Source organism: Clarias gariepinus, chromosome 26, assembly GCF_024256425.1.
Source record: "Clarias gariepinus isolate MV-2021 ecotype Netherlands chromosome 26, CGAR_prim_01v2, whole genome shotgun sequence".
Classification (NCBI taxonomy): domain Eukaryota; kingdom Metazoa; phylum Chordata; class Actinopteri; order Siluriformes; family Clariidae; genus Clarias; species Clarias gariepinus.
Window position 1 is genome coordinate 17422601 of NC_071125.1, and position 13756 is coordinate 17436356.

The 13756-nt window shown below is 36.6% G+C and overlaps 1 protein-coding gene across 1 annotated transcript; it reads right to left on the reverse strand.

The window, feature by feature from the left end:
* Window positions 1-950: 950 nt before the first annotated feature.
* Window positions 951-7015, reverse strand: LOC128514410 (suppressor of cytokine signaling 6). The gene is made up of 2 exons (XM_053488257.1): window positions 6857-7015; window positions 951-5229 (listed from the first exon to the last, which is right to left on the reverse strand). Exon 2 carries the CDS (start codon window positions 5133-5135, stop codon window positions 3558-3560), a length of 1578 nt encoding a protein of 525 aa, XP_053344232.1. The 5' UTR covers window positions 5136-5229; window positions 6857-7015; the 3' UTR covers window positions 951-3557.
* Window positions 7016-13756: the final 6741 nt, after the last annotated feature.

Genomic DNA, 13756 nt, shown 5'->3' on the forward strand with positions numbered 1-13756 from the left:
ATGTTTAAGTCAAAAGAGGGCTTTGGTAATTTATAGATCCAATTTTCACCAGAATAAGTATACCATTACTGCTGAAATATTCGTAAAGGTATTGTGAAATATGTTTTTGCAACTTTGTCCACCCTTCATTTCTTCATTACATCCCTCAGTGTTTAGTACTTCTTAAAACACACTACTAGCAATGAAAATGGTGCACATAACTGAACACATTTAGGTGCTTGTCCTCTATTAACACACTGTTTAAGGCTTTGTGCACATTACAAACAACATGAATCGATTCTGACTGTTCAGTTGGTCGTGATCGTAGTTGCATGTCAAGACAGTTCACATTCATAATTACGAGTGACTTTTATCTGACTCTAATGTGGACACATCTGTCCTCTGAAACGGCACACATGAGCACGACACATCTTCGCTTGCGTCATCAGGGTTAAAACATATTTGTGCGACCGCTCATTCACTGAATTTAAACAACAGATGAGAGTTTACCAAAAGTATGCTTGGGATTTTGCTCTGGAGAACGGCAAGCAGTTGGTCAGCTGTACTTGTTGAGGTCCAGAAGAAGGATGAAAGCCAGAAATCCCTCTTTAGCCGTTTTATTAGCTGTTGCCAGTGCTGACTAACGTGAGAAAGTGCCCTATGCAAAAAGTCACAGGAATACTGATCTGCCTATTGTCATTCCAGTCATATGACCATGTATCGGATATGTATCTGATTTAGAACCATGTATGTATGTGACTCAGATCCAATCTGAAAAACATCAGATTTGTGCATTTAGACTGCCATAAATTTTTTTTAAAAAAAACAGATCTATCGAAATCGGAATTGAATCACTTTAGGCTGGTAACATAAACGTGGCCAAAATTCATCAGCATTTAAATCTCTTAAATGTGCTAAGCAAGACTCATATATAATTAATGCATTTGTAGTGAAGAATTTCAGTCACTGACTGTATTTGCAAACTTTATTTCTTTATAAAGCTGTGCTCGTGAATGACGTCACTCACCCAGGTTTCACAAATCATTTCTCCCAAAAAAAAGTAATTACTCAATTACCACCAATTACTATTCAGCAACTGCTCTTCATATTAAGTCGATAACGTTTGGGGGGGAAACCGGGATGTTAAAACACAACATTGATAGTGATAAAACAATTTGAGGAAATACTGTAGGAAGCACAAATATCACACATAGAAACATAAAAAAACAGCATTCTTCTTCATCTGTTCCCTTTGAACATAAGATCCTTGGCATGTTTGTTTAACCTGCATGTTGGATATTTGACAAAATATCTGTTAAGGCATGTGCCGATATTGCATTTTTCTAACATAATAAATGGTTTAAGGTTTTTTCTTTTTCTTTTTAGAAAAGCCGAGCTATAGTTCTGCTTGCCAACGTTTTCTAAAACCTCGTTAACACAATTACATGATTGCCTTCAAACCTGTCTAAAAATGACGACTTTCATGCAAGGCAGGCTTTATTCTGACTCCCTAGGCAGCCTCTACCTGAACGGAACACTGGGTTACTAATGATATTTTGCGTTCTGAGTAAGAGAATTGAGTCAGGTGTATATCTTGCTGTATTATAGAACTGGTTATCGGCGCATGCCTAACATAAATTTGCATTTGCGGTGATAGAAAAATGTAAATTTGTTGTTGCAGAGATTTTTCTATAAACGTTTTAATTAAGGAACCTGAGTGTCGGGTGCCATCTTGTATCTGCGCAAATAATTGGAGGTAACTAAATCGGATGCTAATTTCAGACATTTACAAACGTTTAACTGTAGCTGCCACTGAAGATGCATTATTATCACTTTATTACTGTTAGTCCTGAAATTGTAAAATAAACCACGATATTATGGTGCGCTGTGTTCACTCCTATTTCGTAAATAACGATTCTGTAGGACGCTCAATCAGAAGTCCGTAAATGAAGCACCTTATTGACTAAATCATATTTTACCAATAAATCAGAATTTCAAATAAAAGCTATTCATCAACCTCTGACAGGATCTATGTTATTACATTTGGACTGCAATTTAATTCATCTGAAAACTGATCAAAATGAAAGTACCGATGTCAATTTAAAAACTGCAGAAGAAAATGTACAGGAAAAAAACTAGTATGTCAATTTATAAAGTTTGCCATCAGTGAGAATGTTTATAATTAAAACAGCCCGATGTATCTGTTAATGCACCAATCAATCGTCTTGCCCATGTACTGATAGGTATTAACAGACCGTGAGCAAATAATGTGATGTGAATGCCAATCAAATAATTAAGTATAGCTTTCTAAGCCTGGATAATATCCTGATCAGACATTGGGCTGCCATGTCTTCAGCTTATTTTTACTTTATCAGCATCACCAACCCTTAAAAAAACAACAACACCCTGATCAACATGCGCATAACGATGTAATATAATTTTTATAACGAACGTGATCTTGAATCAGTCAAGATTTACAGCACTATGCAAAAGTCTTTATGCACATGTAAATAAAGGCTAAAGAGCAAAGATATCTTAAAAATTTAAAAATACAATATAAAGCACAGTAAACAGTAATTAATAAAAAAATATTTTCAGTAAGTCAGTATTTGGTGCGACAATGCTTTGAGCATAATTGAGAACAATTTGTGCCGCTTAATAAGATAACTAGCTGCTAAGTTTTACTTAGCATCTGGCAGAATCACCCACAGTTCCTCTGACGACCTTAACAGTTGCACCTGATTCTTTTTTGCGTGCGAAATCCAGCAGCTGCTATTTTGTTTTTCTTTTGGTCTGAAAAGTAGTCGCTTACATAATGTGCTGCTTTTTTTTTTGCCATGCAATTTTTTTTTCTCTATTAGTTTTTTTACTACTGATGTTTGAAAATTAGAAATGTACCATACTGACTTAATCTTAATGCCAGAAAGTTCTAAAAGAAAGTTTGTACTAAAAAATAGACTTTTGCATAGTACTGTACTTTGAAATGTCTCTCACTCTGAAAGTTTCCTTCATTACCCACAATGCTGTTCGTCTAGCTCCTGAGAAGTGGGATTTACCACTACCATCAGCTCAACCTAAACACATTAATGCAGCAGGGTTTTAGTCCTTTACCCAGTCCAGCTCTTTCACTTCCTCATCTGTGATCTCTGCACAAACTTATCAACACTAATCAAATAATTTGCACTAGAATTGCTAGACATATCAGAAATATTTCAATATAAGCATATTACATGAGTTTCAGGTTAAACATGTCCTTTCATCGACTAAAACGTATGTTCTGTCATATTCATTATAAAAGCAGCATAAATTAGAAACTAGTTTGAATGATTTTGGAAAGATGTGGTGACGACTGATGATCACGTTTTTAACTAGAATTCTCCCGTCAGGTTCCCCAATTGATCTGAAACCAAAGTGTACCTTTCTAGCTAATCTGAGCAACAACAAATTGACCAAGATGAGACAAACCAATGTTTTTGATACAAAACAAACCTAACGGATCACTTGAACTCCACAAAATGTCTGTAAACCATTTAACATCAACTCGATCCAAAAGTGCAATTTTACTACTGTATCCCAGTTCAGTAGTGCTTTTCCTGCAAGTAATCTTTCATTTTGTTTGGTAAAGGTAGTTTCTGAATCAGGTCAATCCGTGTGTATTGCCGAATAACGAATCGGCACGAGTACTGCAGCGAACGCACTTGCATGAAACGAGATACGGGATTGGTCAATCGGACCGGGTACGTCACAGACCCTGGCTGCCGCGATCTGGAGTAACAGAAGGCGCCGTATTCTGAGTCCTTAATAGAGTGCTCGATAAGGTCAACGATGGATGTGTGTCCTTCTACATCGGGCTGTTCGTAAAAACTGAACCTTCCGTTCGAATGTTCGATCCTGGTGTGAAGAGTCTTGCTTTGTGATCGGAAGCTCAAGCTGAGAAGATAGCGGTCGTCTGAGCTATCGCGCACCAAAAAAGAACCGTCCTGAAGATTGAGAAGCTTGTCCTCAGCCTCCCATCGCGTTATAGGTCCCCAGTACCAACCCTGCTTAGCGAGTTTCTTCAGCTCTTCCGTAAGGCTTGTGACAACCATTGGTCCACTGCTTTGTACTGAATCATATACCCTGCTAACTCCAGGGGCGAAATTAGGGTCGAAATTGAGATGCTGCCTCACTCTTTCGGCAACGTGTGAATCAGCACCACCAAATCCAGAATAGGTTCTTGGAATTTCGCCGCCAGAAACAGGGGAAAGCGAAGGCGAAAGTGAAGGAGCCTCGGATCCTGAATTTTGAAGGACTATTCCCGGGCTGCCGAGTACAATCCCGTTCACGGACTGATCCATGAGAATATCTGATGTTAGGAGATCATGGTCGACATGTCCTTGATCCACATTTAACAGTTCGTCATTGACTTGTTCCATCACCTCTATCGGCGAGGTGCCATCCAAGCACAGCGAGTGGGACGATTCGGGGTACATTCCCTCATCTAAAGGCATTGTGTACTGGATGTAATCCTGAGGTCCAATAACTACAGGCACATGTTCTTCCATGTTTAAATGCAAGTCATTGTTTGGAGGCTCTAAAGTCTTTATAGACTCGCTTCGATCATCAAAAAGTCCCTCCATCTGGATGTCATGGAATTCTTTTCTGACACCATTAAAGGATGGACTGGAGCTTGGTGTGTGAACCATGGCTTTTACCTTCACCTCCATCTTAATACAGGCTTCCTCAGGGTCAACAGCTCTTATGGGCCAAGGCGAAGGGCTGTAGTGATGACTCCGCAGAGATGCTGATCGTAAAGGGCGCTGGGCTTTGGCTTCATTAAAGCTTATGGGGACTGACGAGGACGAGAATGTATCGTCATCATCTCCCAAGCCCACTGAAGCTGACCCACCTTTACTTTTAGGTTTCTGCTTAGAAGAAAGCCTCCTCTTTAAGGTCCCCATAAGACTTTCGCTCTTGGATCTGTTCTTGTGGGCCCTTGCGTCCTCACCATGGAGGTCACAAGCTAGCTCTTTGGCGTAACAGCTTCCAAAAAGTGAGTCGTCTTTTGTGAACTCGGGGGCCAACGTCGGCTTCTGAAGCATCACAAAATCTCCATCCTCTTTGCCCTTGATGTTGAACGACTTTCGGAACGTCTTAAGGCTAAATGTCTTCTTCATCCTGACCTTTCCACGGCATGAGAGGTGATAGCCAAGGGTTCTATCCTTCCATGCAACTGGGAGATGCTAATCACAAAGCAGTTAATCTCGTCATCTGTGGGGAGAAAAAAAGACAAAAAAAATTTTCTTTACCATAATAAACAAGTTGTATGCATTGTGTATACCTATTAAATTACTATCTTTAGCGTAACTACCTCAGACACTTAATTAAGGATTAGTGAAGTGAACTTTCTTTATATAGACTGCAAAAACAAACAAACAAAAATTCACACAATCCAAGATTTTACTGACCACCTTTAGCTTTGATTATAATGCACAATGTGGTGGCAAATTCATGTGTAAAAATAATTCTCTCTTTCACAATTTAAATACTGGAATATGCCTGTGTCATCAGGAAAGAAAAACTCTATAGATGTGATAACCTGGTCATTCAGTACATACAGGTCGAAATGCGTGTACATAAGTCAAGGCCTGCTTCCAGAGGCCACCATGCACTCTGGAACAAGGTAAATTTTGACTGGTCAGACCACATGATCTTTTTCCATTGCTCCAAAGTCTAATCTTTATAAACTAACAAACTAAAGCCTTTTTTTTCTAATTAGTTTCACAGACAAGTGGTTTTCTTATGGACACACACCTGTTTAGTTTAGAGTGAGTTCTCATCACATTGTGTGTTTATTAAAATGCTCTTACTTTCACTGTAACAACAAAAATTTGGTTTCTCGAAGGTTTAAGTGATCTCTTTTCATAATTCCACATTTCTTTTACAAAGTTAACGATTCAGCACTATACTTCCAGGTCTCGATAATGTGTTGATGGGTGCTTAACCCAGTTCCAGTAATTTCAAATCTCCGTAGTTGTTTTCTTTGCTTGATGCAGCCCAAAAAACAAAAGAAACCCTTCTGAAATAGCAACTTTTTATCAAGTGGTGTATATAAAATGTATGCAATTTAGTAGTAGACATAAAAATATCCAACTTTTTTTTACTTGATTTTATTGTGCAACACTTTGCCCAAAAATGCACTGTTTTTGTTTCATCAGAAACTGACTACAAACATTGTAAAAACGTTTATGTATTTATTCACAGCTCTTGGTTACTGTTTGTTTATTTTGCTTTACATTATTCACATTTTGCAAATTTAAAAAATATATATTTTTTTTATTTTCAAAATTGAAAGTGACAATTGCAATTTGCTATAAATACACGTAGATACATCTGGGATTTAATACAAGAGCATAAACTAGCTGTGTTCTCTAACATTACATGCTGGCTAGTTAGCTACCTAGCTATATAATAAACAAAATGCGTTTGTCAGGAAACACTCTAACCTGCAACTTAAATATTCTGGGATTTAAATATCTTTATTTCCAAAAATAAGTAAATTCCGCTTAGCTAGATAATCTTTCATTTGCGTAGCTTTAACCCAGGTATGGGCCTAACTAAGCTAAGCTAAGTCAGCATACTCCAGGCCTAGACATACCACACTGACACTAAAAACACTATAATATTCAAATGTAACAGCTAAAGTGCTGTTTCGATACAGAAAAGTTTATTAACAGCACTTAACTCTGACTGTTTCAATTTATTTAACGTAAAAGCAAGCAAAACTTAGCGAGCTAGCCAACACTAACAAAGCACAAATGAATAACGTTAGCTTAGCTAAACAGAAAAAAAAACAATAAAAATAGAAAAGAAGCAAATAAATAAATGTAGCACTTACTTCAATAGCATTAAAAGTGAAATTCACCTCCCGTTGTATTTTTTTTTAAACGGCTTGAGACGGAAAGGCAGGAATGATGTGTTAGCTAAAACGCTAACTTCTGTGCTATCTGGCTAACTTAGCTAGCTAATGTGTGTACATCAGTTTCACACAGCGCGTCTGCATTGTGTACCGGTGTGTTAACGGGTCATGCGCGTGAAGCAGACGTTATAGCGCTTCCAACTTTATTTATTACCTTTTTATAAACAGATAATAATAGTGCTAGGCTAAGTTGTAGTTAAGCCTCTATGTCGTTTCTTCCTTTCTTGGGGGCTTTGCTGTTTTCCTCCTTCCTCCCAGGGTTGCCAGATTGAGTCCCGAATCAACCTTTCTAATTAGAATAAGCCACAGTGTCAGTCAAAAGTTTGGACACAAGTTTGTATTTGGATTTATTCGGACACGTCTCAATATAAACTGTTCAAAAGAAATGATTGCATATTTTTGGAGGCCTTTAATATTTTTATAATGTAGAATAAAAATAAAATCAGGAAAGATCATGGAATTAGAAGGTGTGTCCAAACCTCCCCGCACCTCCAGGGTCGACGGTTCGATTCCTGCCTTGGGTCCTGCTGTGCTTGCTGGGTTTCCTTTGGGTACTCAACAATACAAAAGAAATGTCATTTTCGTCAGATTGAATTAAATATATAATAACTACTATGACCAGATTATGAAGTGTGCTACTGGTCAACCACATGTTAAAATCAATAAATAAATGAGTTATGCTATTTTCCATGATGTACATCATCAAAAAATCTTTTTGCATCATAAACTGCACTGTGTTTAACTTTGTAACGTTGGGTATTTATTTTTATTCTTATTATAATTCTGAGCTGTTTAAAAAGTAGGTGGCCCAGGAAGTCCAGGGTCGAGGATCCGAGTCCTGTCTCAGGTTTGTGCATCGTTCTCCCTGGGCATGGTGGGGTTCCTTAGGTTGCTATGGTTAGCTTACACATACCAAAGACATGCAGAGTAGGCAGAGGTGTCAAGTAACGAAATACAAATACTTCGGTACCTTACTTAAGTAGAAATTTTGGATATCTATGCTTTACTGGAGTATTTATTTTTCAGCCGACTTTTTACTTCTACTCCTTACATTTCCACGCAATTATCTGTACTTTCTACTCCTTACATTTTAAAAATAGCCTCGTTACTCCTATTTTATTTCAGTTATTTTTATTTTTTTTGTCATTCAAAAAAAAAACAAAAAAACAAAACATACAGATAAATCGCGCCATCCGGATGGAGCGAATTTGATTGTGGTTAGATGAGAAGTATAAACATACCATTCCGACACCCTATTGGTTGGTACGCGATCCATCGCACCTGCACATGACGTCACGTCACACACTCCAGCAAGGACGTTTGAATAAAATAGCATTTTCGGTTGATAAGGTAGTTATAAGTAGACGAAGATGTGCGTGATAAAGACTCAAGATTCGAGCGAAATGTCACAACCAAGCACCAGCGAGGAAGGTAACAGGAATTATATATATATATATATATATATATATATATATATATATATATATATATATATAATTAATCATTCATTCTGACAGCACTAATGTTTATTGTAGACAACCATACAAGGGTAATTGTTACTAAGCCTGCCCTGGGTACACTAATTTTCTTGTATGTTGCCCTCACAATTTCTGCAGCTAAGCTTGGATGTACATTTACATTTCAATAAAGGTTACCGATGACATGCCTCTGAAGGTTGACTTTTTGCACAATTAAAATACTTATAGGCAACTAGTTATCATATCTTCTTCTTCATAAAACATGTTAATGCTCAGTAGTATACATATATGGTGCTTTAATGTATTTGCATTGTACTAAAATGCATTATTTTTCAATTGCCATATACAGTATCCCAAATCACTATGGCTGTTAAAAAATACAACAAAAAAACAACATATTTTTCTTTTTTCATGAGGTGTTAGTGCAGTACAGTATATAGGCCCGAGGCTTTTATCCTTAATGCTTTTTTCCCCCCTTACGTTACTTTTACTTTTATACTTTATGTAGTTTTGAAACCAGTACTTTTACACTTTTACTTGAGTAAAAAGCTTAAAAAGTTTTGAGTTGATACTTCAACTTCTAAAAAAGTCTTTTAAAACCCTAGTATCTATACTTCTACCCAAGTAATGAATGTGAATACTTTTGACACCACTGAGAGTAGGACAACTACTCCAAATTGCTCATAGTCTGTAAGTGTCTATGTTGCCCTGTGATGGAATGGCACTCAAACCAAGGTGTACCCCGCCTAGTGCCTTAAATCCCCTGGGATGAGTGCTGCTCTACCCTGTACAACAATCTAATAGAGTACAACAATCTAATGATATATTATAATTCTATATAATATAATTTTAATATATCATATTATATATATATATATATAATATAGTTTATATAAATTATAATATTATTATTAGTAGTATTATTATATAAACCGTTATATTGTTGTGCAGTCTCATGCAGCACCTATCACAGAGTCCTTGGTTATATAATAAAAAAATATAACAAATCCAGCACAATAAAAAAGTAAAAAAAAAACAAAAAACAATCTTATATATTGCTAATGAATTTTATTATATTGTTTGTATTATTAAGTTACGGTCTATTATGTTTGTTTCTGTTATGTGTATATGTGTGTGTTTCTTTGCTCAGTGATGAATTGGCACCCCATCCAGGGTGTACCCCACCCACCGATAAAAAGAATTAATGTTTAATGTGTAATAATACAACAGTATAAGATTGAGGTGTTGTAAGTAAATGTAACAAGTTTATACACCCAATGCCTTACGGTATGTACTACATAATCTTGTTAATGTTTATTAAAAAGAGACTTCACCAGTGGGACTCAATACTTTTTATGACTTGGAAAAAAAAATAGTCTGTCTAGTAAATAAATATAAGTTAATTGAGCAAATAAGTAAATAAAGTTTTAAAAGAAAAAGAGAGAGGAAGAGAGAGAGTGAGTACTACTTAGGTCTAGTTAGTTTGCATACAACAACCTCTTACATTTTTTTTTTATTCCTGTCTCAAAGTTCATATTCTATTTAGTAAACAAATGATTTCTGGTGATGAACACCCATTATTTGTTAGGTTTTCCCAACTGTCCTGGTCAGGGAGCACTGATTCTTATACATTGAAGGTCCATAAAAATGAATTTAATACTGAATAGTTACCTAGTGTCTTGATTACACAGTAGCAACCGAAACCTTCAATAGGTCATCCACCTAATAATCTTTTTTCATAAAATCCAAGTGCGATATTAGGTAGAACAGTAAGAAGGCACTACGCTCAATCTGGCCACCCTGTGTCCCTCACCCACTCCTTTGTTGCTGTTAAAAATGCTGGTGATGGAGGAATACTGTATATGGCTCCTTTATACCCCATGTATTAAAATCATCATCATCATCATCATCAACCAGTAATGTAAAATTATGCACAGCCCAGTGCATAAGCATATATAAACCCCACATACCTGAAAGGAGCATATGCAAATAAAATAAGTTATGAGTTTCTTAATGAATTATCCAAAGCAAATTATAGATGTGATTTTCAGTCTCTATAAATAATAGCATCCTTATACTAGTACAATTAATAATAAAAATTATTAAAAAATCATAAAAAAAGAGAAATTCTACACAGGCCAAATTTGCATTTTACTGATACCATGATGGACCTTTAAAAGTTTTTATTTTATTCTTATTTAACATATTCTATCAATTCAAATTAAATAAAATGAAATTCTAATTTTATTTGTCACATACACGCCAAGGCGACTTGGTGGCTTAGTGGTTAGTACTATTGCCCCATATTTCCAGAGTCAGGGTTTGATTCCCACCTTGGGTCTGTGTGCATGAAGTTTGCATGCTTCGTGCCCTGGGACAGGCTCCAGGTCATAAGTATACCATTAATCAAAGTTATTTAGTAGCATATCTAGTCATATGAAAACATATAGTGTCTCAGCTGTTTAGACAATCAGTAGAGGGGTTTAGTCAGAGAAAATTCTTCATGCAGATCTTTTGTGTCTCTTGAGGGTTGATGGGTCAATCTGAGCCATGCTAGTGTCTGTATGAGAAGCTGGTGCAGAGGGAGGTACAGTATGATAAGTAAGAGGAGTCCAGTTCATTTTTGGCAGGCGTCAATGTTTTAAATTTAAAGCAGACAGCCACAGGAAGCCAATGTAGAAAGATGATGAGAAACTGAAAACAAGCTATCCAGCTGAATCAGTTACAGAAGACTGAGTATATGCACAGGGAAGCAATGTACAGTAATACAGTTTGAGTTTGAAAGGTTTTAAACAATCCCTTTCTTGGCTTTCAAAGTCAGAAACTATATGTGTCAAATGTTACAAAGGAGAATCTCTGATGACCTGAGTAAGGCTTACAATGAATGTAGAGAATGATAGTTTCACCAAGGTTTCATACATTGTCATGTGGAGTTATCGAAGGAATCTCCAGCATCTCAGTCTGCCTGGCATTTAGTTTCAGGTGATAAGTTGACATCTGTGACAAGATGTCTGCCAGACAGGCCGAGATATGAGCTGAAATATGACTCTCCAAGAAAGCCAAAGAAAAGATGGGTTTGTGCTATCAGCATAGCAATGCTAAAAAAGCATGTAAGATTGTTACTTTGCTGAGAATGCAGATATAGAGGAAGAATAGTGGAGGACCAAACACTGAGCCTTGTGGAACACCCTGCATAATTCTAAATATTTTCACATGTAAAACCTGTAGCATCTCATTGAGCACTCATTTATTAATGTCTGTGTGCGCTTGTGCAATGGATTGACACACTGTCCAGGGTGTACCCCACCTCATGCCCAAAATCTTCTGGGATAATCTCCAGGTCCTTGCAACCTTGTATGTAAGACAAATGAATGCTTAATGAGATTTTACATAATTTATATCTAGGTTGACATTTAAAAATCAAAGCAAAGTCCTTACTACAAACATTTTAGTTTAAATTTTATTTATTTTTTATATTATTCTTGTCAGGAAAAAAAACATTTAAAAAATCCACATGGGATTATTTGTCCTACCTCAAGAGGAACCCGAAGGAGGGAGACATGATTTGTTCAGCATGTCCAGAGCATCACTCAGACTGATTTAGTACCTCAAAGTGACAGTTTGTGCCAATGGCAAGGTAATCGGAGGTCCCTGCATGAACTGAAGGAAATTCACAGCAGAAAATATGTCTTATTGACGTTTCAGACAGAAATTGTAATGTTCTGACCATGTTGATTTGGTGGTGTTTCGCATCCTTAGATTCTTCATGTTTCTCGTTTGCGGTTCTTAATTTGGCAGTCATTTTTAGCTGAAGCAGCTTGCTGTTCTAGAAAAGAACCAAAAAAAAAGTGAGATGTGTGTAGGAAGAACAATAAAAGCTATAAGGAAATATGAAGCATGATTCATAAGCCATATGCCCCAAAATGTAAAAGATTCACTTTATTCAGATCTCCCTTTCTCCATCTTTGCATTTATTTGTTCCAAAGTGTAACTAAATACAGCCAGTCTTACCAACACCTCTATCTGCATTGAAAAAGTCACATGTTTTGTCTATACACACCACACACACACCAATGTGGAAAAAAACAGCATAGCCATTTCTGAATTATTTAAAATAATTCTATGATCTATGATCACGATCAAATCTATGATGAACAAAGACCTTAAACTAGATGCATATGACCAGATCAGGATACATTAAAGAAGAGAAAACAAGACTGCTTCACTTTTTCGAGCCCTTTTACCCTCATTAGGGCCCTTAAGTTGCCTGATATACATTGTATTAATTACACCTGCAGCAGATGGAGTCCCATCCAGGTCAAACTAATGTTATTAAGTCAGCTGGTGTAAAACCCTGAATATAGAAAAGTAATCATGGTTTTAAAATGCTTATATTTATTTATATTAATACTTTCATTCCAAAATATTCCTAATCAGTTGCTTATCTTTGCTCCATGATAGCAACTAATCCAGAAAAGTCTATTCTAATACAGTACTGCGCAAAAGTCTTAAGCAACCCCTGATTTCTATATATTTTGCTTCCAAAAAAAAAAACTTTCTTGTGTTTTTTATTGTAGTCTTCTTCCAAACACACTCCCAATGCAGTCAAAGCATACCTCGAGTCCCCAAAGCCCGGATCTCAACATTATTGAAGTGGTGTGGGATCATCTTGACAGAGAATGGAACAAAAGGCAGCGAACATCCAAAGAAGAGCTTTGGACCATCCTTCGTGAAGCCCGGAGAACTATTTCTGAACACTACTTAAAGAAATTACAAGAAAGCTTACCTAAGAGAGTTCAGGCTGTGTTAAAGTACAGCTTACTTGTTTTATACTAAATATTTGCTTTAAAGCTTTTTATAATTATACATACTCCTCCTGTATTTACATGTACTGTATGTATGCACATGTTGCAATAAATTACTGTATCTGCAGTCTTGTGTAATTTTTTTTTGTGAAATACACTGTCTGGACAATGCTCTTCATTTTCATTCAATTGTCTTTAGCTTTGGTTGCAGCACACAATGTGGTGATCGGTTTATGGGTAAAAATGATTCCTCATGCGCCCAGAACCACTGTTTCACAATTTGGGTCCTGGAATATGCCTGTGCTATCAGGGAAGAAAAACTCCATTAATGTGAAAACCTGCTTATTTAATACATTCAGGACTTCAGCTGACTTCATTTTGTTGCCACATAACGTTGCTAAGCCTCGACCTGACCAACTGAAGGAACTCCAGGTCGTAACAATGCCTCCAGAGGCTTGTACAGTGGCTACTAGGCATGATGGGTGCATCACTTCATGCACTTCCCACCTTGATGCTGAATCACACATTACCCTGGA

Bases quoted from the DNA above. Each gene is read 5' to 3' on its own strand.
- LOC128514410 (XM_053488257.1), bottom strand. From the start codon at position 5,135: ATGAAGAAGACATTTAGCCTTAAGACGTTCCGAAAGTCGTTCAACATC.